We start from the raw sequence: 25,007 nt of genomic DNA, 5'->3' as shown, positions 1-25,007 counted from the left end.
GGTTATAAAATAATATCCGAAACTTTGAACATCTCACGGAGCACCATTAAAGCCATTATTAAAAAATGGAAAGAATATGGCACCACAACAAACCTGGCAAGAGAGGGCTGCCCACCAAAACTCACGGACCAGGCAAGGAGGGCATTAATCAGAGAGGCAACAAAGAGACCAAAGATAGCCCTGAAGGAGCTGCAAAGCTCCACAGCGGAGATTGGAGTATCTGTCCATAGGACCACTTTAAGCCGTACACTCCACAGAGCTGGGCTTTACGGAAGAGTGGCCAGAAAAAAAGCCATTGCTTAAAGAAAGAAATAAGCAAACACATTTGGTGTTCGCCAAAAGGCATGTGGGAGACTCCCCAAACATATGGAAGAAGGTACTCTGGTCAGATGAGACTAAAATTGAGCTTTTTGGCCATCAAGGAAAACGTTATGTCTGGCACAAACCCAACACCTCTCATCACCCCGAGAACACCAACCCCACAGTGAAGCATGGTGGTGGCAGCATCATGCTGTGGGGATGTTTTTCATCGGCAGGGACTGGGAAACTGGTCAGAATTGAAGGAATGATGGATGGTGCTAAATACAGGGAAATTCTTGAGGGAAACCTGTTTCAGTCTTCCAGAGATTTGAGACTGGGATGGAGGTTCACCTTCCAGCAGGACAATGACCCTAAGCATACTGCTAAAGCAACACTCGAGTGGTTTAAGGGGAAACATTTAAATGTCTTGGAATGGCCTAGTCAAAGCCCAGACCTCAATTCAATTGAGAATCTGTGGTATGACTTAAAGATTGCTGTACACCAGCGGAACCCATCCAACTTGAAGGAGCTAGAGCAGTTTTGCCTTGAAGAATGGGCAAAAATCCCAGTGGCTAGATGTGCCAAGCTTATAGATACATACCCCAAGAGACTTGCAGCTGTAATTGCTGCAAAAGGTGGCTCTACAAAGTATTGACTTTGGGGGGGTGAATACTTATGCACGTCAAGTTTTCTGTTTTTTTGTCTTATTTCTTGTTTGTTTCACCATAAAAAATATTTTGCATCTTCAAAGTGGTAGGCATGTTGTGCAAATCAAATGATACAAACCCCCCAAAAATCCATTTTAATTCCAGGTTGTAAGGAAACAAAATAGGAAAAATGCCAAGGGGGGTCAGTACTTTCGCAAGCCACTGTATACTGGGGGCAACTAGTAATTTATACTATTTGTACAGTATACTTCCTTTAAGGAAAAGGGCAACCATGACAGCTGGACTTTACTGTTGACAACAGTGTCATGAAGGTACTGGCCTTAAAGTTTATTGTAATGGGTGTGCAATGTGATTTATTATTTTTCCTTTTAAACATTGATAATGTGGTACTGCTCCTTTAAACCTCAAGAAAACTTTTGGGTTTCCATAGCAACTGCAGTGCTAACTCCTAATTGGGATTAGGTGTATAAAAACACTAGACTAATGTTGGACATCACCATGCACCTGCGCACTGCGACCACCCTGTCACAGCTCTTACTACAAGTAACATTCTATAAAGAGGTCAATGTGAAGCACCTGATGTTATCCTGAGCTTTTGTTACTACTGCTGAGGTTTGACATACAGGAAGGTAAAATCAGAAATCTGCATATCCTTCCACTGTAGTAACATGCTGTCACAAAGCTAGCTGTAGTGGATGACGTCAGACCAGAGACAGAGACCAACACAGGCAGAGACGTGGAGTTTTGTGAAGCCGAGTGCTTGGTTGAGCTTAGCATTTAATAATTAAACAGAACAGAAAATAAAAGGTTTGAAAGACAAACAAAACACAGGACACAGCACTGGTAGCCAAAATAAATAGACAAACAAATAAAACGTACTAACAGACTACATAAGTGGACGAACCCAACCAAGTATTGTGCAAGCCCTCCCGCACGAGTAGCATTTGTTTTTAAATCTCTCCTCTCCTCACCCGTTCTCCACTTGCATACACACAACCCTGAGTGTTGAAAACATGCTGCTTTTATGCAGCTGTACCAAGACTTGATTGCTAATCAATCATTCAGTTGGAGTCTCTGTACAACTGCATGTTAATTAATCTAGTGCAATTTCCTGTGCTCACATATTATTACATTTTACCTGCACGTGAAGTGCAATCCTCATGCCTAATTATAAATACACATTTTAAACACTCGTGCGCATAACCCATATTATATCCCGTGTACCAATTACAGTACACCAACATTAACACACAACATACAACACAGAAATACTCACAGGGGCGGGGCAACATTGCACACACATGCCAATAAACATTAAACCTTTAATTGTCTATGAGAAACAAAAAAGCTATATAACCTGTTGATAATTCACATAACAAAACTATAAAAAAATAAAATAAACTATAAATAACAAGAAATACATTTTTTGCCAAATAAAACAATTAAACCCTGGTTGAACAAACAGACAAAGGTTGAAAAGCATTCGTCAAGAATGTTTATTAACATGTTTATTATCGCTGTTCTGCTCCATGTCAAGCACGCCAGGATCTGTAAGAACTTGTATTTAAAATATTTGAACTCAAAGTTTGTGTTGAAAGAGTCATATTTCTAACACTAAAACAGTAAGGAGAAACACATACAAGCCTACTGCAATCTTGTTCCTGAGTCTTCCAATGAATGCTACAATGCGGCGTGTATTTTACTTGTCACTTTCATATGTGATCGTATTTTTCAAGTAATACAAAAACACAAACAGGATTATTTTACATCTCTATTGATAACAAATTTAATTTCCAATCAATACTCTGCAAACATAGTAAACCAGATGTTATGTATTTTGGTTCCGGTAATAAGTGAGCCCAGACAAGCATAACTGTACAAAATGAAACATAATTAATTCAGGCAGTTACACACAGAACACCCAACACAGAACCCCAAGAACCCCCTTTTATGCCCTCCTAACACGCTGCCCTACATGTGTTGAGATGCATTCAGCAAACAGGCAGCCTTACACATGCTGATATACACTGTAACAATTTCTCACGTGCTGTGCACGTGAACAACCCTCTGCACCTGCAGAGTAATATATAAAACCATATATATATATATATATATATATATATATATATATATATATATATATATATATATATATATATATATATATATTTTTTTTTAATGTATAGCTAGGAAAAAAATGTTTTAGCTCGTTTGCCAGATATCCATTATGTAATTAAGAAATAGAGATGGTTTAACAATACTAATTACAGCTTTAAAGGAAGTAGAGGAAAGCAATAAATGTCGAAAAACTTTTATATAGCTTACTAAAGTAGGTTATTTTGAAAAAAAAATTGCAGTTTCATTTCATACAAAACTGCACGCACGTATCTAAATATACGGATTACCACAGGCTTGTTTCTTAACAGTAAAACAAACGCGGTTATGCAAACCCCTACATGCTACTTTCTCTCTCTCACTGTTTAAATCTGAATCGACTAGTATTTGCTTCTCACCATAATGTAAATTCCAAACTAAATACTGTACAGGGTCAGTGAAAGCGATTGCCCAGACTGACCTGTGTTTTTCTTTGAGATTTGGGTTTTTTAATATTTATTTTGCTCTGTGAGCACTGGCTTTTTTGTTAAAATATTTTATTTATTTTTGTTTTTACAAATAAAAAAGGCACATCCCGCACCTTTTGCACGTAGTATTTTTCTTTTGTTTTTCTTCCTGCATCTGGCCTGACGTCACCACACAGCTACCCTGTCACATGTGCCCTTTTGATTTCCTTTCCCATAGCCATAGAAAGTGAGGTCTAATTTAAGTTAACCACCGTTTAAGAAAAAAAAAAACACACACACACAACACAACAGCGCCACGACGCTACACTGAGGACATAAAAACAAAACAAAACAAAATAGCAGCTTTATTTTTTCAGAATAAAAGTAAGGGGGCCAAACTATATACTCCCCCCCCCCGTCGGAAAAGTGCAGAGGTCATGGCCCCCCTGGTGGCAGTGCCCCTGATAGTAATAGACATTCCCTTGTGTATTGGCGTGTTTTACATTTGCAGAACTAGTGTTTTCTTTATTATTACTTAGTGTACTTATTGTCTATCCACCATATGTTTATTTGTATATGGTACATCAAACTCGGATTTTAGCAAAATGTACACTGATTAAATGGTGTCTACTGGAGTGCTTACAATTAAGCATTCAAAAGCTGTTATTCAAAAGCATATAAAGCTTTATTCGTCTTTGAATTGTGAAATTCACTCTTTTTGGTCTTCTTGCCTGTGGCTTTGGGATCTCCTTGGTTACCCTCTTTGAGGGTGGGGCGCTACCTTATTACAAGCTGACAGTGCAGATATGAATTCTTAGTGGGTCTTCACAGCATTTTAGGATTTCTAACCCTAATGGAGCACCTGGGCGGGGCACTCGTTCTTTTAGAGCAGAGTGGGATCAGTCAGGCAGAATACCAGAAGGAAATAAACTAAGACCATAACAATATGCAGGGCAATAAACATTGTTTTATTACAAACAGGTGGTTAACTATGTATTTGTCAAATAGGACAAATTTAGAATACACAGTGGGAGGCACAGTGGCCTGGTGGTTAGCGCTGCTGCCTCACAGCGCCAGGGTCCTTAGGCTCCAGCTCACCATGACCCTGTAAAGGATTAAGCAGATAATGGATGGATGGATATAATACACGGTCATGGCATGGGGTGTGCACTATTCAATAAATAGTTAATTACAGAACAAAGTGCAGTTCTGCTCAATACAATCGCGGAGACAAGGCTAACAAAAACTACAATAAAACCAATACTTTAAAGCTCCCCATCTCCAGCACTCCTGCAAACTCCCCAAAACCTTTTAAAAAATACTAAATCTAAAATGGTTAAAAACATACACACACGCAGAGGGAGACAGGAAGCACAGCCCAAAACAAACAAGTCTAATTCCTTCTCTGCTCTTGCTGGCTGTGCATCCAACCTCCATGCCAGACAAACCCGGGTTCACATCAACGACAAAATCCAATCTCTCAAATGGATGAAAGGTGTTCAGCTTCTTCAAATGATCCAATTGACACTTATGGGGGCTGAGAACAGGAGAGCATCAACGTGCCAGTGGGATATGGGCTTAAACTACAGAAGCAATGTGCAATACAAAATAAACGTGCTTTAAAACAAGGTGATAAAATCAAAACAAACTAACATTAAATCAAAGGTAATAAATCAAAACATGATTACTGTCATTTAAAATATTAATAAATAGTGCCTAAATAAAATGACGTGGGTCATCCTGTTACACTAATAACCCCCATGCATACATCCAAAAGCATCAACTAAGGCCAGAAAGACATTTTGGGAGCCCTAAAAACACTTGGAACACACACCTAATTAATGAAATCATTAAAACAACCAGCTTGTTGTGATGCTCTCTCTGTTGTTGTCCAAAGTGGGCATTTGATAGAACTTTAAGTATTGCAAACCTTAAAAGAATGATGTGATTGTAATAAGTATACACTGATAATGCCTTCAACGGCCCCTCCTGCACCAACATCCCTTTAGCGAGCTCCATTGGGTGTTTTCATATCAGGGTAGAGAAGGAATCCAGAAAATGTGGAATCATTGATGTTATCGGCATAGATTCCCGCATAGGCCTCTTCTCCGTACACCTGAAGCCAGACCTCCTCCCCTGTGTCCAGGTGCAGGATGATGGATCCGGAAGCCTGGTCGACGTTGTTTTCCTGGAACTGGTCGAAAGTGAACATGATGGTCTTGTCACTCTTGTACAGGCTGACCTTGACGTCTTTCAGGTAGACGGTGAGGTGGTAGGTGAAGTAGTACACTCCGGGGATGGAGCAGCGGAACTTGCCTGTGCTGTCATCGTAGTGCCTCTGGCCGTTGTAGAAGATCTTGTTGAACTTGATGGGCACATTGGGCATGGGGGTGCGGTCTGCCAGTCCCACACTGAAGGCAGAGCGGTAGAGGAGGGCACTCTCTCCTAGGTCGCCTTTCAGGCCTGGGGTGCCAGGGAAGCCACGGGGTCCCTCTGGACCAGTAAGTCCAGGCTCTCCAGTGTCACCCTTTTCTCCAGGTGCACCTGAGTTCAACAAAAGGGCATTTAAGTTCAAGAGAATTTTTACTTGGGGGTCATTCGCATTTATTATTTGAATGAAATCAAATTTTCTAGAGAGGGAAATATTTACTAGTAACAAGTACACACTCTCTAAACAATGCAGCCATCCCAGGATCTTGCATTATGGTATCTCTAGGCTACAGTGAAATTGCTAGAGAAGCTTTATTTTAAGTGATCTACTGAGTCTGTTTAAAAACAGAATATCTATTCCTTAAAAGTTTAAGAGTTAATAGAATGTTGAAGCAGTTTTTTTTTCCTCTGGCAGGATTGATAAAGACCTGTGTTTGGAAGCTTTATTATAATAGTGCAACAGAACAAGGGAGTGCCACTTTACACCCAGGAGCTCAGCAGAGTATACTGGCAAGGTAACAACTCCTGGAGGACAAGGGCCTGCCCTGAAGATGTCCACTTTGAGCTCACTGGGGTCAGCTGTAGCGTGGTGAGGATAAACAGACCCTAACGATTTTAAGCTGCGGAAGCACCAGAGCCAATGCAACATGCCCTGCTGAGTCAGCAAAGATTGGCAACTTCACACAGAACGGACCAAAACTTGAGCTCCCCTGACTGTATGACTCACCCTGCACACAACAAGGATGTGCATTTAACTTAGCCACTCAAGGAACCCGTATTCAGCTAAATCATTTTATGGGTTACTCATTACTAGGGTAAAAACATGTATGACCTTGGGGGTACCTCAGTGATCAATGGCATTCTAAGATTAATAATTAGTGTTACGTTGAAACTGAATAAAGTTGATTTTGTACCACCAATAGCTTCCAAAGTCTCACACATAAAAATGTTCTGTTTTGAGAAAATTGGAAACTAAAATAATCAGTAAAACTTGTAATAACACAGGCTGCCATGAGAAATGAGGAGACAATCATTAATTTGCATTTTAAAAAAGAAGCATTATCGTTTCTGTTTTTACCTGGTTCTCCTGTCTCTCCCTTTGCTCCATCTCGCCCGTCTCTGCCGTCTCTCCCTGAGGCTCCATTGTGTCCAGGGGTTCCTGGCACACCTCCCATCCAGCTGGCACATGGTTTCCTCTCGTCCACTACCACGCTGGGAGTGTCTGCCTCACCGCGTGGGCCTACTGCATGCTCTTGGAGGGCCTCTGCCTCCACCACTTCACCCTCATCCTGAGAGCAGGACAGCTTCACCACCAACACCAAGCAAAGGAGAAGGGTCCAAACCAGCTTCATTATGACAGGAGTCTGTCCTCAACTTCTGCAAGTTGGACAACATTTTAACATTATGGAAAGCAGCTACTGAGAAACATTTCAGTGATATAAAAAATACCAAAACACTCTGCAGTTTCAAGGAATGCTTTCTCAGCTGCAAAAACCTGCAAAAACCACATTGATCTTGCCACATTTTGAAATGTGGCCAGGTTATTACAGATCCAGCAAATATATAGTTTGCTATATCTTGCTAAAAAATGCAACCCTGAATTTGACTGAATATAGATGTATGACTTGTTATATTATATTCTGAAAGTATGTGCATAATCACAAAAATATTCCTACAGAACCATTATCCCTTATGAAGGTTTACCATGGTATTTTTGCAAAGTATTTTATGCAATTTTACCATGCTTTTCCCATGGTTGTATACTATGTATTGACCATACTGTACCCTAGTTTGGCATGTTTATTAACATGCTTTCCATACCTTGTTATTCTTTACAATGCTTACAGTAGTTACGCTTTAGAATGCTTTATTAAACTTTACTATGCTTTTACTATGGGAAACTTTCATAAAGGATTACCCATTCGGAAGCGTCATTTTAACCAAAGCATGGGCCACCTGTGACATTTCTAAAATAGTGTGACATGCAGAATAGCCTTTCCTAGGCAAGATCAAAAGCCTGTGCTGCCCCTTTAACACAACAAGAAGTTATTTTTAAACCAAGGACTGCTGCTGTCAGCTTGTGCATTGGATATTGAGCTCATGGGGTAAAAGTAGATGGTTAGTAAATGCCTTCACTGGATTGACTGATAACTCTGTCAGACGCTATATTTTGACATTTATCACAGAAAGATAATATGCTGACAGTCCACACATTTTTGTTATTGAAATAATAATATTATTTTGTGAAAAACTATCTTTCTATATATTTATACCTAAGTTCAGGTGATATTTGAATTGTTTTAGCAAAATCAATATGCTTTCAAGATATTACAGGAAACATTTTGCAAACTAAATGTAACAGTGAATAATGATTAACAAAGACAAGTAACTACTCATTAACCTGCAAAGTAAGACAGTCGAGTTTCAATACAGTACCAATAGTAACACAGGTAGTGTTTGGACTAGATTTCTGAAATCTGTACCACGTTCAAATGACCAATGACTGAGGGAATCTATTGTCATCCTCTCAATACAAAAACTAAAGCTGCACCAACAAACTGAGATTCCAAAACTCAAAACAAGGTACCAGACTGAAAACATATGCCAATTGTTAAAATGAATGGAAATTAACACTTACCAGCTGCTAGGTATTGACTGCCTGTTCACTGGGAGTGGCAGTGGAGAGAAGGGGTGAAGTCTTTGGTTCTCAATGTCATCGGGGTCCCAGTAACTGGCAGCAATGACTATCACCCTATATTTATCTCTGACAAAACGTATTTAAAGCATGCAGATTTAAAGGGACATGCTCCCCTTTCCTTGGCCGCCTTCATTCTCAGCCTATTACTAAATTGAAATTGTACTTTTTTTTACCATGATGCAATTGTGCTTTTGTGATCCACACTCTGAGGTTGGTTTATAATGATCTTAACAGTGTCTCTTAATACCGCAATCCAAAACTTTCCTAAACCTGCTCTTTTATAGAACTATTTTCTTTGTATCTTTGATCTATGTGGTAATGGGGAGAAAATACAAATCAGGATTAAGAGTCAAAGATGTAGAGCCAAATAAAATAGACCACACACACAAAAAAAAAAAAAAGGTGTTGGCATGGTTTATCATAGCGTTACCATGCTATGCACATATTTCCTTGTTTTGTACCTTACACTATTACCGCAGTAAGGTGAATCTAGCTCCGAAGAGATCATGGCGGCATTAAATTCCAATTATGTGCAGCTGATTATCAGTGTCACTTTGAGACCTTACGGAAGTGACCATATTAAAAGAAATGTGTCTAAAATATAAAATAAATTCTATAATATTTCAAATATAATACAATGCCAGTTTTACTTCCTTCACAAAAGGCCAGTGTCTTACACAGCATCCTACGTGTATATTATTGCTAAATAAGAATTCAACAATAACTTAATGTGACAGGAGTCAGAAAGTTGATCTGATAATGCCTCACACGCGGCCAACCTTAATTTCATGCACAAGCAGACACAAGACTGATGATTACAAACTACTGATGTACACCAGCTATGTACAGCTTAATTTTAAGAGTTTATTAAACCTGGGTTAATTCAGAGATTACATTAAATACATGAAAATCACACGATGTTTACAGTTTCAGTGATTTCTCACTGCTTTTACCATTTAAAAGGGAAACATAAGCAACGGGCTGTATAATGAAAAGGAACAAAAGTTGATGAAACAATAAAAGCTTGTGCAATATAACTGGAAAAACATAGTGTACACTGCCCTGCACAAAGTGTTTGTTTATCAAAAAAAAGCCTACGTGCTCCAATAATGTCATAAAACAAATGCACCATGATCCCCTATTCATATATTTGTCACTAGTAATTTGCTTAGGTAAAAGAAGTTCAGATATATTTAAAGTGTCTGCGTGAAGAGGTTTGTCAGTGTCTTCTACCAAAATACAAAGGGCAAAGTGTAATGCAATGCCCAAAGAAAAATATTTTGCCCTGGACTGGATTGCCAGACAATCCAGGGTTAGACGGTAGAAGGTCATCTAGAAAGGGAGCGCAGCTACGATACACTAAATCATCGAAAGGGAAATGACGTGGCAGCCTCAGATTGGAGGAGTGGTTGCACTAATTAACCAAGGGGTCATGATTGACGGTACAAAAGGGGCATAACTAAGTGATCTGTTCATTTTTTAGGTTAATAGCGAAGCCGGAAGTAGACCTGTATTGTAATCGTGAGTGTTTTGTTTGTTTGTCGTGTCTGAAAACTGTTTGTTTATTGTTATTTAGATGGCTAACACAATCTGGAGCTGTCACTAAAGGCCAGTACTAAACCCGGACAACACTGCACCTTGTTCACATATAACTGTACTTACACCACGAGCACTGACTTAATCACTGTGGACTTGTGTTTGTGTTTTGTGTTACATCTGGGTGTTTAGGAACAGGACTGTTATTATTTCGGGACCAACCTGTGAATTAAAAGAGCTCAATACACGTAGCTGTATTGCCTGTTAGCATTGTTATTGTTTCCTGTACTTGAGTCATCAGACCATTGGATTTACAAATAAAATATAATTTCACCTGGATTATCTGTGTCTGTTCATTGATCACTACTGCATTCCTGCACCTGCACACTGTTAACCACTTTGCCACAGACATTCACTGACAAGGCAGCACAGGAACAATCAGAAGCTTCTTTTTGTGGACTTTCTGGAACTGTAAAGAACAAAACCAAAAAAATAAACATATTTAAAGTTGATACCTAAAGTTTGTTTTAAAATGGTAAACGTGAATAATCTACCGCAGGTTATCATCTACTGAAAGAGGCTTCAGGAAAATCAACCTCTAGTTACTGCTGTATCTACACACAGCTTTACATTATTATTATTATTATTATTATTATTATTATTATTATTATTATTATTATTATTTCTTAGCAGACCCCCTTATCCAGGGCGACATACAATTGTTACAAAATATCACAATACAAAAAATCTAATTATAAATTATAACATTACAGATAAGAGTAGTTTTAGAGTACAATAAAATCAGTAGCAAATAAGATCAAATTCAAATAAAAGCAAACTAAAGAATTGTGGCAAAGTGGTTTGCAGTGAGCAGGTGTAGAGGTGATGCATTGCTCAAACAACGACAGCAGTGTCCACGGTCCAAACAGTTTCTTTCATTTGTTTTCACGGTTTGGCCCCATTAAATAATAGTGCTGGCAACTACACAGCAATGTGTAATTGCACAGCCAAACAATACAGGGTTTCAGTACCAAAATAATAACACACAGAAGCAATGTCCAGTCAAGGTTCTGCGTCCTTTCGCGGTGCTGTGGTGCTAGTGATGAATACACAGTTAAGAGTGACTGACGCAGTGTTTGTAATCCGGGTTGGATGCGGTGCTCCTGTGCTGGCGGTGAATACACAGTTAAGAGTGACTGACGCAGTGTTTGTAATCCGGGTTGGATGCGGTGCTCCTGTGCTGGCGGTGAATACACAGTTAAAAGTGACTGACGCAGTGTTTGTAATCCGGGTTGGATGCGGTGCTCCTGTGCTGGTGATGAATACACAGTTAAGAGTGACTGACGCAGTGTTTGTAATCCGGGTTGGATGCGGTGCTCCTGTGCTGGCGGTGAACACTATTTTTATGGACCTCTGACAGAAAATATGAATATGAAGCCCAAAGACCTTAAAACTAGCCTCAAAAAATATCATCACCCGCACAATACAATTTTTACCGGCACAGATGATAAAAAAAAAAAAAAATAATAAAAAAAACAACAACTAGCCCAATTGAGTGGGAACCAGCTCAATCTGGCAACACTGCGTTACTCTCGATTTTAGGGGACTTTGTTTGTGTATTGCTTCGATTTTCTGACAAGTGCTAAAACAAAATTTGTTCTGTAAAATATTTACCACAACTGAAATACCGACATTTTTTTGTATAAAAAAACACTATGCCGACTTCTTGAGACAGCCAATGTTGACTGTGACACAATTCAGTTTATATTATTACCCATAGTTTATTCCTTAAAAAAAAAAACACAAGGCAACTTCTTTGAATAATTTATTACACATACTAGTATTTTCTTGAAATTCATTGGCTCTTATTTATTTTCTATGGTAACCATGGTAATAACTCTCATCGCAGAATCGTCAAGGTGTAGTTTTGAAGTTTATTTTAGCCATGGGTTTCAACTCTACACAAAACTCTTACAGAAAAAAATACAACGCCAATCTTTATATTTCTTATCAACTGGACAGAATTTATTTCGACTAATTAATATCTACGTAGGATACTGAAACTGCACTGTAATATCTACTATTGACTGCACAAGAAAGAAGATTTAAAATACAATTTAAAAAACTTGGGTTGAAGTCGAAAGAAATGCTGTCCAGTACCGTGAAGAAAAAAAAAAAAAAGAATTACAGGAAATAAAGATCAAAACAATAATAAAAAACTTTGTATTTTTTTCTTCGTAAGTTTTGTGTAAAATAATAAAAATAAAAAAAACACGACTAGCTAAAATAAACTTAAAAACTGAATCTTTACCCTTCTTGCAGAGTCACACGCAAACGACACCCGTGTGTTTGAAACCCCCTTTGTTGTCGAGGTGAATAATGTTCCTGCTTCTCTTCTAATGGAATTTATTATTCCCTTTCAATTCGAATGACAACCTTTACCGAATGGGAAGAGCCTCTCTGACTGTCAAAATCTGAGCAAATATACAAAGGCTGCCCTATCAGGGCCCTGCTGTGAGGGGAAGTCCCGCCCACCTCCTGCTGAAGAGGGACGTCATCACAGTAGCACATTGCCATTTTCACGTTCATCTCTCTGAGACAGGTCATACATTGCTTTTGCATTTACCTACTGAATTTGTTGGATTTATCCGCAAATTAAATATTAATGCATGGTAAAATCGTGCTCAAGCGTATCTAAAAGAGTACCTTTGCTTTATTCTCGCATCAGTTTTCTGAATAGAGCTGGTTTCGACCCATCTGAAGAGATTAGTGATAGGCCATTGCTCTTTTCACTATGCATGACATTGTGTAGTTGTTAAGCCATGTGAGAGCTGTTGTGGTGCTGTAAGGAGACCCAGCGGGCTCGCGCGTCGTCCTCTACGGCGATTTAATCAGCCACAGCGACCAACCCGGTCCCGATTGACTCGGCACCGGTATAAACATCTTTGGTCAACAACCTTCCTACCGACTCGTCGTGGACTGTCTCGGCATCGACAGCACTTTCCTCGGCGCCGATCCCAGTACCAACTGATTCGACATCGGTGAATCGTATGTCGGCCCGAGCAGCAAATGCCATGGCCATACTGGTGCTCTTCCAGGATCAATTGGCAGAGAGACTGCAGGTGAGAGCTACACAGACAGACACAGGGGAGCTCCAGGCGGTGGCTAAGGCGATGACTGACCTAATAGGGGAGTTAGGTCAGGCATCAGGGAGGTCGCCGGCAGCGCTGATGGCCGCCCGCCGGAATTTGTGGGTGACAAAAGCAAAGGTCGAGAAGGTGGCGCTACTGGACTCCCCCATTACAGCGGGGCAGATTTTTGGGGCGATTTTGATGTGAGCCTTGAGAAGTCCCACAAGGCCATGGAGGTCGCCTCCAAGTTTTCACGTCCTTCCAACTTACCGTCAGCGTCCAAGATGGCATGGCCAGCCTGCCGGGGTGAAAGGGTCTGAACATCGCCCTCCACCCCAGAATAGACAAGCAGACAGAGGCAGAAGCAGGGCCAGCAGAAGGGGACCACCGCAGGCCAGGAGTAACCGGTTCTCTGGCTGGAGACCGAGGCCAGGGCCTAAGAAAGACCTGCCCCCTCCCAAGCCCAAGGGAGACCGCTCCTGAGGAGCCCCAGCTGCCACCAAACCCCCCACAACCGGACTGACCAACGGCAATGACCCATGGCAAGGCTGCACCCAGGACTCCTGGGTGCTATCGACAATGACATGGATATGCTTTACAATTCCGCATAGGTCCGACACCCTTCAAGGGTGTGCTTCCCACTGCCGTCGAACCAGCGAGGGCGATACTCCTCAACAGGAGATCGCCAATCTTCAAAGGAAGAACGCTGTATGCTTGGTAAGCCCAAGAGATGCCCTCAGCGGCTTTTACTCCAGGTACTTCCTGGTGGCCAAAAGGGACAGCAGTTTCAGACCAATTATGGACCTCAGGGTCCTCAACTTGTTCCTCAAACACAGGAAGTTCGACATGTTGGCAGCACAGTGTATCCTCCAGTCCGTCCAACCGGGCGACTGGTTCACATCGATTGACCTGCAAGACGCCTACTTTCACGTCCTGATCCGTCCCGCGCACAGAAAATATCTGTGCTTTGCCTTTCAAGACAACGCGTACAAATTCTGGCTCCACTCAGGCTGCGGGGTATTCAGATCCTGAATTATCTGGACGATTGGCTAGTCTGCGCGCATTCAAAAGCACGCACAGAGGCGCACACAAAACACGTCATAGCTCATGTGACGAAGTTAAGGCTCTCAATACATCAACAGAAGAGCAACTTCGTACCATCTCAGTCCACAGTGTTCCTGGGGATCAAATTGAACTCTGTGAGCAGGCTTGCCTCACTGTCGGAAGACAGGATTCGGTCGTTGGAGGCCACACTCTCCCTATTCAGAGAGGACGCTCTCCTACAGGTCAAACTATATCAAAGGTTGTTGGGGCCTTGAGAATCCTTCTACTCGGGCTGCTGAGAATGTGCCCGCTTCAAGCCTGGGTGAATATGCTCAAGGTGCACCCTGTCCGAGATCGGTACCGGCTGGTGCGAGTGTCCAGACAATGCCGGAAGACACTGGAGTGGTGGCTCTGTCCCAGCAATCTACGCCTCGGGTCTCCCCTCAGATCCCCTCACAGAAGGGAAGTGATCACTACAGACGCCTCCAGCCTGGGCTGGGGAGCGGTCTGGAACGGGAGAGGAATAAGAGGTCAATGGAAGGGACATTGGCAGCAAATGCACATAAATGCGCAAGAGCTGCAAGCAGTGAACCTGGCGTTATCTCATTTTCGCCAGCAGTTAGTGCACAAACATGTGCTGGTCCGGACAGACAATACCACAGTGGTAGCCTACATAAACCACCAAGGCGGCCAGTGCTCACCGGGCCATCACCACGCAACGCACAGACTCCTGTCCTGGACGCACAGAAACTTCAGGGTAGTTCACCTGCCCGGTGTGGACAACAAGGCAGCAGACTTCCTGTCCAGAAGAGCTCCAGACAGCTCGGAGTGGAGGCTGCATCCTCAAGTGGTGAAACAGATTTGGGAGAGGTTTCGACCTCATTGCCCCTATGGTTCTCCATGGAGAGAGACGGGCCCCCTGGGAGTAGACGCGCTAGCTCTCCCCTGGCCACAGGGGCTATTGTATGCATTTCCTCCGCTACCATTATTACTCCTGACACTAGAGAGGATCAGGGTAGAGAGAGCACAGGTTTAGCTGTTTGCACCCAGATGGCCGATGTTGTCGGATCAGCCGTGGCAGCTCCTGCTGCGCAAGGACCTCCTGAGCCAAGCGGAGGGGTTATTATGGCACCCGAACCAGCCCAGCTCCAACTCTGGGTCTGGATTTGAACTGAGCCATCTATCCAGACGAGGTTTGCCAGATGCAGTGGTAGAGACACTACAGTCTGCTAGGGCACCAAGCACTAGAGCCCAGTGTTCATATAAATGGAAGGTTTTCCAAGACTGGTGAATTGCTGAGGGTCACGATCCTGTGACCGAACAACTACTAGGCTAGGACACCCTGTATATAATGGACATTGAAAAGTTTGGTCCTGAACCAGGTGGTAGACAGCCAGAAAAGCTGCTGCATCCAGCTTGGACCGTCTACCTGGCAGCAATATCAGTGTGCCATGGCAAAACTGACTCGGTGTCCCCTGGGGCACACTTGCTGGCAGTGCAAAGGGGCTCGGAGGCTTCGTCCTCCCATGAAAATATGGTCCCCAAGTGGAATTGAACAGAACTGCGCCTGTTTCATTGAAAGTGGCATTTTTAATAGCCATTACATCTACCAGACGAGTAAGTGAGCTTCATGCACTGTCCATCGATGACACATGTATGGTTTTCACTGGAAGTGACTCGCGGGTAACATTAAGAACAAATCCATCTTTTTTGCCAGAGGTGGTATCCTCATTCTATATTAACCAATCATTGGTTTTGGAAACTTTCAGACCTCCATTACCCTTCGAGGTCGTGTCCCTAACTGACCTCTGATTTCGAAAGAAAATGGCGATGTGCTACAGTGTGCTTCTATATTTCTTCAAATGTCTGTGCTGAATTGTGAATTCTGTAATAATTTCTGTGATCGCCGAATTGGGGAATCCTGGTAGGGTTAGTGATTAAACCTGTTCGTTTATGATTAAAAAATAGTGTAGTGTTGGATGTAAAGATGTGCGCAAAATAAAATAAAGTAAGCGAGTAGAACACATTCTTATCACTTACTGTTTCATACACGTTAACATTCTGACAATTAAATATAGTTCAATATTGAACAATATTTGTTCAATTGTTAAATGAACGTTTGGGGAGGGAGGCCCATCTTCCTCTTCCTTTGTTTTTTAATGTGTTATTGGTAATGTATGGAGGATAATGTGTGCCAAAATTAAAATAAATAAATAAATAAATAAAATAAAACACGAACTAAAATTCGAAATAAATAATTAATTTAGTAAATAAATAAAGAAATAAATAAATAAGCAGAAATTTAAATGTATTTATTTCGTTTTTTATTTTTTTATTTCTTTTTATTTCGTCTTTTAATTTTGGCACAAGCTTTTCACCCTTGTATTTCGAGCTGGCGAGCGTCATCATTCTCGATGGGCGGGACAATAAGTGAATTGTAGTTAACACGCTTACGTTTCCATATAATATAACAAAAGCAGCAATCGTTAACTATTTGCGGTATGTAATGTATGTAAAAAAAAAAAAAAAAAAAAAAAAAAAGTGGCAAATTGCAAGCATTGTTGGGAATGGTCTTGATGTCAGCGTATTTAAAAAATATTGCGTAATACTCGGATTAATATAATGAACTCCGCTTTTTTGGAAACTGTTCGGTTTGTTTCCATTACAACAATACTGTGAGATGTACCACTGGATTTTGGAACAAGGTACGATGGTATCTGTGAAAGTACAGCTGTATTGTATAATATATGTATCCTGCACCATCAATGTACGATTCCCTGTGTTACAATAATGCAGTACAACCATAATAATAATAGTATAGCTCCACTATAGAACCGTGGTACATTTTTATAGGGGTATAGCTTCACACAATCTACATTTACTAAATCGTATCAGTTCAATTAAGAATAATGTGTGTCAATGTCAGCTTATTTACAATGTAAAATTGACATGCTTACATGCATGTACAAGTTAGCCTAGGTATACACAATAAAATATAGGAAGCTGAATTCAGGTAGTTTAGTCACTCATTTGCATCCCAGTTTTTTGTTCTGTCCTTTAAGCTGATATGTCAATTGATTTATCAAAGTTGACCTGCTTTTTGTCTGCGATTATCTCACAAGGATCATCCCTTCCACAAGTGTATGTAACCTGGCCCAACATGGATCTGTGTGGCACATATTGCAATGGAGTTTGTACGTCATAGCTAAATATCCCTGTGCCATGTATTTACATATCCTAAATCAAATACAAACTGAAATTAGAATTGCAATGTCGATGTAAAATAAAAAATACAGGCCTGCGTAAACCATTGTGCAATATATATATATATATATATATATATATATATATATATATATATATATATATATATATATATATATACACACACACACCCCTGCACATGTTCACATAGATATATCTGTTCCTATTAAAATTTGAAGTTTTTTTTTTATTACATACACACCATACACATAGGGTAGCAGTGTAGAGTAGTGGTTAGGGCTCTTGACTCCTGACCAGAGGGTCATGAGTTTAATCCCAGGAGGGGGACACTATTGCTGTACCCTTGAGCAAGGTACTTTACCTAGATTGCTCCAGTAAAAACCCAACTGTATGAATGGGTAATTGTATATAAAAAATAATGTGATATATTGTAACAATTCTAAGTTGCCCTGGATAAGTGCATCTGCAAAGAAATAATAATAGTACCAAGGAGGTCTGTAACCACTTGGGGTCTTAATTTATGATTTATCGTGTATATTAGGTTATAGTTTGTGGCACTGTGGTTAGCGCTGCTGCCTCACAGTTCCAGGGTCCCAGGCTTGATACCTATTTCAGGGGAGTTTAAATGTTAAATGTTCTCCTTGTGTTGGTTTTCACCAGTTTCCTGATTGATTGGTCACTCTAAATTGCCCTGTGTGCATGCTTGTGAGAGTTGGCCAGTGATGGACAGGTGTCCCATCCTGGGTGGAGCCTGCCTTGCACCGTGTCTGCTGGGTTAAGCACCAGCTCACCATGACCTTGTATTTCATCAATAAGTGGTTACTGATGATTGATGGATGGAATGTTAATATTTGTAATAATGCATTAATTGACATCCACATGTTCTCCGATTAATAAACATTTGGACTGAACGTGTTTAATTTTCTCACACATAAATTGTCAAAATCCCACATCAAGTATAATATATACATTTAGTGGAGCACAATTCTGCTCCTCTAGAGTCACATTCAGTCCAGCAGGTTTTTGTAGCTGTCTGTAAATCTTCAACTGCTTAATAGCAAATAAAAGGGTTACGCTTGTCCAATTAAGCAAATTAATTCAAATCAGGTAATGGCCTCAGGGGGATCAAAAATGAAAACCTTCTTGTCCTAGAGTTATGCACCCCTGACAAAGTAGATGTTAACAGTATTTCGTTCACAGTTGTCTGAAGGTTTTATTATTTCAAAGCACTTAATTATGTTTTGATTTCTGCTTTCCTGTCAAAAGTACTATGAAAACAAACAAGGAGATCAAAATTGCAAACAAAGAACTTTATTACAAGTATATATAATGCAGTTTGGATGTAGTATTTACTTTTGGTTTCAAGTTAAACCACTGAAACTATTTTTATTTTCAATGAACTATATTTGTCCCAGGTCTGTTGAGAGTCACCCTGGCTCTTTCCTTTATCTTCATACTGCATGCCACAGTCCTGTGAGCAGTACCCAAAGAAAAACTGGTCACTATAGAAGCCCCTGAGGATTCCTCTTTTACCACTGCCTACTGTAACAGATGTAGCAGGACGAGAATGTTTGTTTTATGGCAGGGACGGGGTTAAAAAGCCTCCCTGCCAAGCTAATTGTTTAATTGAATTCTTAATTAACACCTGCACCTGGCTGGTATTGATAATTAGAGCCAGATGCAGTGTTTAAAAAGAGTGCAGCCAGTCTGCTCTAGGCTGCTGCTGTGTGAAGAAGCCCAACTGAAGGTCGTAAAAGGTATTGTGAAAAAAAAAACCTACGTTTGGTTTTTGTGTGTAAAGTGTGTGGTATTGAATTACATGTTGTGAATCATTACCAACACATAGCCATTACCTAAACTGTGGTAATTCCCTAGTACACCTGTTAGACTCAAAACAAGCCTTGCTTAAACTCGCTAATACATAGTTGATTTTCCCTTTTAAACAACTTGTAAAAGAACAGACAGTTAATCATGGGCATCATAATAACTTAAGACATTAATGAATAGACCACGCAGCCCATCTGGCTTGCTCAGTTCCTATGGCTAAATTAAAGCAGCATAAAACATTCTACTAATATATTTTTACTCAATCCAAGTATTGAAAAGTATTATCAACCTAATCTTACTAAGAACATAAGAAAGTTTACAAACGAGAGGAGGCCATTCGGCCCATCTTGCTCGTTTGGTTGTTAGTAGCTTATTGATCCCAGAATCTCATCAAGCTGCTTCTTGAAGGATCCCAGGGTGTCAGCTTCCATTTGTGACACCTGGTCCTTGTTTCTTTTTTCAGGTTGAAAAAATCCCTTGGATCGACATTGTCAATACCTTACTGTCAAGCCATGCAAAGTGGCACAGTCTTTTAAACCGCTGTGTCCCTACAGTGCTCTGAAACTTTCACATATTAAGGACAGATTCAAATATGGAGGATCACCCTCCTCCAGCACCATCTCCATTAATATTTTTTCTAGAATTTCTTCCGGAAGCTGTCAAAAGAAACAATTTAAGACTTTTTTTAAACTTAAAATAAAAGCTTACTTATTTCTGAAAGAATTTTAAAAGTGATTAAACGCCATTATCAGTGTACCGATTTTAGTTATTTTACATTGTGAATTATGTTGTTATGGCTTTCAATAGGAAACTAATTTTAAAATGTCAACCATGTACCTGTAACAGATGCAAGTCAGCAAACACAGAACCTTGATTTGGGAGATAATCCTATTAAAAAAAGAAGTGATGCTACAGTTGTGGTTAAAGTGACTTTTCATGAAATTGTAAAAATGTATGAGCATCAGACTGTATACACTCACCTTTGTGGTACTGGTCTGGATTTCTTTTTCTAAAAAAAAACAAAGTGTACAGAAAAGAATAATGAAGTATTAGACTTAAATCTAAAATAAACAATCTTACTCCAGATCCTAGATTCCTATGTTATACTGACAAAAATAATATACAAGATACATTTTATATTTTCTGCAATGCATGAATTAACTGTGCATTTCTTTTTATGGACATCAACCAAAAGAATGTACCTGACTTGTCTCTCCACATGGGAAGTGTCCACCATGGAGGCCTGGTTTTCTTTGGTAACATGTACAATCTGCTCCGCCACCCCTAGCAACATTTCATTAGCATCGTCTGGCCAATGCACAAAACGTTTTCCATGTCTGTTAAATAAAAGTGCAAATATAGCCTCCATAACTCCAAACACAGGCACTCATTCACCTCCTATATATCATGCAATGGTATGCATATACTTTTTCCGTTATACACTGGAGAAAAAAAGGTAAACAATTACATATACAAACCTAACATTGTTTTTACTACATGTCCTGAAAAAAAATAAAAATTCAGAAGACTAAAATAAATCATCTGTTTGAAAAAAAAAAAGTAAAGTACTGTAATAATCATACTGTATGGGAGATGATACCCACTTAATTTTTTTTAAGGACACATTTGTTGATAGTAGGTCTCAAGACGAGCCAATTAAAACTGAGATACAGATCGAGGTTCTCAAAGTACACACAAAGCACCCCATGGAACTAAAGCCTTACCTCCCGAGACTGAAGTTTTCCACTAACAGCAAACACCACCACTTTCGTATGGTAGGCATGTCTTGCTAGAAAAATAAAATAACTCTACTGCAAGAATCCACATGATCCATTTCCAATTCTTCTTCTGGGGTAGGCAATTCTGTACTTTTCACAGTTCTGAAGAGTTGTTTTGGGGTTTGGAAAAGGTGCCATTTAGCAGCACACTTGTGTGGACAAGATGTGTGACTTTGCACAAGGTCAGTGCCAGGAATTGGTTTGGGAATCGTAGTTTACAAGAACTCTCCCCAACTGACTGTAATGCTTTACAGAAGGCTCGTGTATAGATAAATAGTATGTTGTTGTCTGGTCTCCAAGTTTCACGTGAACTTTGCCTTGCCAAACGATTTTCGATTAACAATTTCAATAAGAATATCTTCCTGTAGACATTCTGGGATTTGTTCAGAAGAGCAGAACTCTACAGATTTTAAGTGGCTGCACTGAAAGGATCATGATCCCCTTCGAAACTGGAACGACTGGATGTTCTGGCAACTTTTAAATGACTTGGCCACTGCAAATATGCCATTAACTGCATCTACACACTGGGAAGCAAGGTCTGAGGCACTTGTAATATCTCACACAATTTGTTTGTGTTTTCAACTGATGGGTCTTGCAAAGTTTGTCATTTATTGTCAGCTGACAATGTGGACATTGCACACTAACTATTGTTCTTTGAACTCTACCTGGGGCAACAAAAGAATTTCAAAACAGAAGCTGTCAAACAATTCACAACTGGTCTTCTTTAAATTAAAGACCTTTTGAAAATGCTAGCTGCTGTGGTTGTGGATATCAAGCACTTTTAATTGATGCTGGTGTGTACATGTGGTATGGTATAATTTTCCACAAATTATTCTTAGGATTCACATGTAAAACAGAGACTGAAACAATTCAAAATTGGTATTCTTTACACTAAAGTTGGTTTTAACGCTGTAGTTGCTGTGTTAGGGATATAAAACCTTTTTCATTGATGCACATGTAAAACAGAGGCTGTAAAACAATGCACAACTTGTCTTTAAATTAAAGGTGGTTTGAGCACTGTAGCTGCTTTGGTTGGAGAAATAAAGCCATTTTCATTCACGTGGGATTAGCGTGAGTCGAATATTAAACTAATATAAACGTCAAGCTAACTTTACCGCTGTAAATTATATACCCAATATTGATGGCTGGTTCCCTTTGGGGTAGAAACACTGACAAAGCCGTCGCCATCCGTATCAGGTTTGGAATTTGCGATTAGCAGGTTGGTCAAAATTTAGATTTGGTCTAGGTCCAAACTGGATAAAAAAAACAGCAACTGACTAACCTCGAAGTGCACCTACACTAGCCCCACTTTCATTTATATTTGAACGCAAAGGGGTTGAGGATGACGAAGTATTGCTATAAACAGGAGCAGGTCCTGCAAAAGAACTTCAACTAGGTTCCCGTTCAAAGATGTCCGCAGCTTCTCTCAAAAGTTGCGAATGGGTTTTGCCATTGTTGAGAATTAAACTGATCCTCTAATCTAAAAAAACTGTTTGGCTACCTGACTGCACACCTAGTCTCCGCACCACGATCAGGCAACATTAGATCACCGTTCCACTCATTGTCCCGCCCATCGAGAATGATTGACGCTAGCACGAAATACAAGGGTGAAAAGATTGTGCCAAAAATTAAAAGACGAAATAAAAAACGAAATTAGTAAATATATTTAAATTTCTATTTATTTCGTTTTTTTTTATTTTTTAAATGTTGGCACAAATTACACTATGTAACACAATTTTTGTTCCTGGGTAGTAAGTGTTATCGTAAATCTCGAAAAACTACTCACTTCTAAATCTTTTGTAGCCGTTTTTGTATTATTTTAGTATAAATACATGTTAATTTGGATTCATATGTTGTTTTTTTCTGACTTTATGTGAGCGAAAAGACACACATTTGCCCGTTTTTCCATTGGAAATAGCGATATTTTGAAATATCACTGTCCTGGTCATAAAAGCAAAGTTTGTGGAGAATAATAGCCATTTTCTATACTTTTGAGGCATAAGCAATTAGTAAATAACACTTACTACCCAGGAACACAAAAAATAAATAAATAAATGTTACACTGTGTTATCCTCCATGGTAATCGTGCTGTTTATTTGCTATTCTAAATTTAAATAGATCCAGTAAGGTTGCATTGTTAAATCAAAGTCCTATTGTAAGTGACTCTGCATATAATACACAGTTCACAGCCTACCTCTGTAAAGCGCGTTGTGATGGTGGTCCACTATGAAAGGCACTATATAAAAATAAAGATCTATTATTATTATTATTATTATTATTATTATTATTATTAATGAGGACAACTAGAAAGTAGACATTGCCAGACTGCGTTCAGATTGTGCGTACAATAAGAAGGGGCATTTTCTTTCATCAAGCGGGAAAAGTTAAATATAGGTCTGCGGGACGTTTTATTTATTTTTTTCCAAGCGGATTGATTTGGAACGGTGAATAAACAAAGTTTGAATATCAACATTCGGGCGGGCTAAATCGTGGTTTAAACCCGCCTGATTCACCAATCAGGTTACAGGAAATCTCCCAACTGTATTTTAATAATGCGTTAAGGGATTGTGTTAACGCGCGCCTTATTTCTACTTTTAAGAAAGTATTATGAGGCCGCCGTTAGTGTACATTGACAGACAACATTCAGAGGGCGTCTACAAGAACTGAGATTGTCTTTCATCAAGCAGAAAAAGGTAAAATACATGAGTACTGTATTTACCTATTTCTGGCAGATTAATTTGGAGCAGTGATTAAACATAACTTAAAAGATAACACTCAAGGTTACTTACCAGCAATTTTACCTGCAAGGTTACTCACCAGGAATTAACCAATCAAGTTAAAGGAAATTTCAGATCCATTTTCTAAAATATGGTATAGTTCCCTTAGGTAAACTTAATTTTAAGATATGTTTACTTTCATGTTATTCCCTTATTTTTTTATTTAATGGTTTAGTTGTTTGTTTGACATTTACTGTTGCTGACAATAACAAGTGTATGTAAACATATCTTAAAATTCAGTTTACATACACTTGTTATTGTCTGCAACAGTAAATGTCAAACAAACAACTAAAACATTATATATAAAAAAAAGGGAATAACACGAGTCACACAGATCCAGCTTTTCAACTCGCCTCTCTAATCCCAAGTTAATTGGTTTTATTGAACATGTAAGGCAAGGCGAGTGTGAACTGTCGCGAATGGCATGTTATTAAAAGTACACACCTGTCTGCGTTTCCATCAATCAGACCTAAACCTTGCTGATTTGCTGTATTTGTTTGAAAGGGCTTGTGAGTACAATATTCTCTCTATAGCCACGAAATTGCGCGATTTTAATAGCTACTGTTTATCATATAAAATGTCAAGCAATACGATTTAATACACGTTATGAATGATGCTCTCCCTTTAGAATCGCCAACACAATAAAACAATTAAACACATTGAAGCCGCTCACGCAATTCACACTCACTTTACTTATTGATTTAAAATAGATTATTGATTCAGAGGCGAGTTAAAAAAACCCCGCTCAAATTTTTTTGACTGAACCAGAATTTCAGGACCCTTAATATCCCGGTCAACGGTTCGATTATTATCTCAACTTTTTCGCAGCAATGTACGTCATCCATCTCTATCGAGACGAACTTCCTTCAAGACGAAAAATTTCAATATATTAATGTAGCTTTAATAATATATATATATATATATATATATATATATATATATATATATATATATATATATTATACTATATATATATATATATATATCTCATATATATACTCGGAAAAAGGTAATTACACTACTTTGACTCCC

The 25,007-nt window shown here is 39.4% G+C and overlaps 1 protein-coding gene across 1 annotated transcript; it reads right to left on the bottom strand.

The window, feature by feature from the left end:
• Nucleotides 1-4,476: 4,476 nt before the first annotated feature.
• LOC121323713 (adiponectin-like) lies at nt 4,477-8,692 on the bottom strand. The gene is made up of 3 exons (XM_041264927.1): nt 8,598-8,692; nt 7,038-7,336; nt 4,477-6,073 (listed from the first exon to the last, which is right to left on the bottom strand). The coding sequence occupies exons 2-3, from the start codon at nt 7,309-7,311 to the stop codon at nt 5,535-5,537; spliced, it is 813 nt and encodes a 270-aa protein (XP_041120861.1). The 5' UTR covers nt 7,312-7,336; nt 8,598-8,692; the 3' UTR covers nt 4,477-5,534.
• Between the last annotated feature and the right edge of the window lie 16,315 nt (nt 8,693-25,007).

Source organism: Polyodon spathula, chromosome 11, assembly GCF_017654505.1.
Source record: "Polyodon spathula isolate WHYD16114869_AA chromosome 11, ASM1765450v1, whole genome shotgun sequence".
NCBI lineage: Eukaryota > Metazoa > Chordata > Actinopteri > Acipenseriformes > Polyodontidae > Polyodon > Polyodon spathula.
The sequence above is the reverse complement of the archived record's forward strand: the minus strand, read 5'-3'. Positions and strand labels throughout refer to the sequence as shown.

What these genes read in the sequence shown, in the direction of transcription:
- LOC121323713 (XM_041264927.1), bottom strand. Translation starts at nt 7,311, where the DNA reads ATGAAGCTGGTTTGGACCCTTCTCCTTTGCTTGGTGTTGGTGGTGAAG. An exon ending in GGGAGAGACAGGAGAACCAG is followed by an intron (nt 6,074 to 7,037) that starts GTAAAAACAGAA and finishes TGTTGAACTCAG; the next exon opens with GTGCACCTGGAGAAAAGGGT.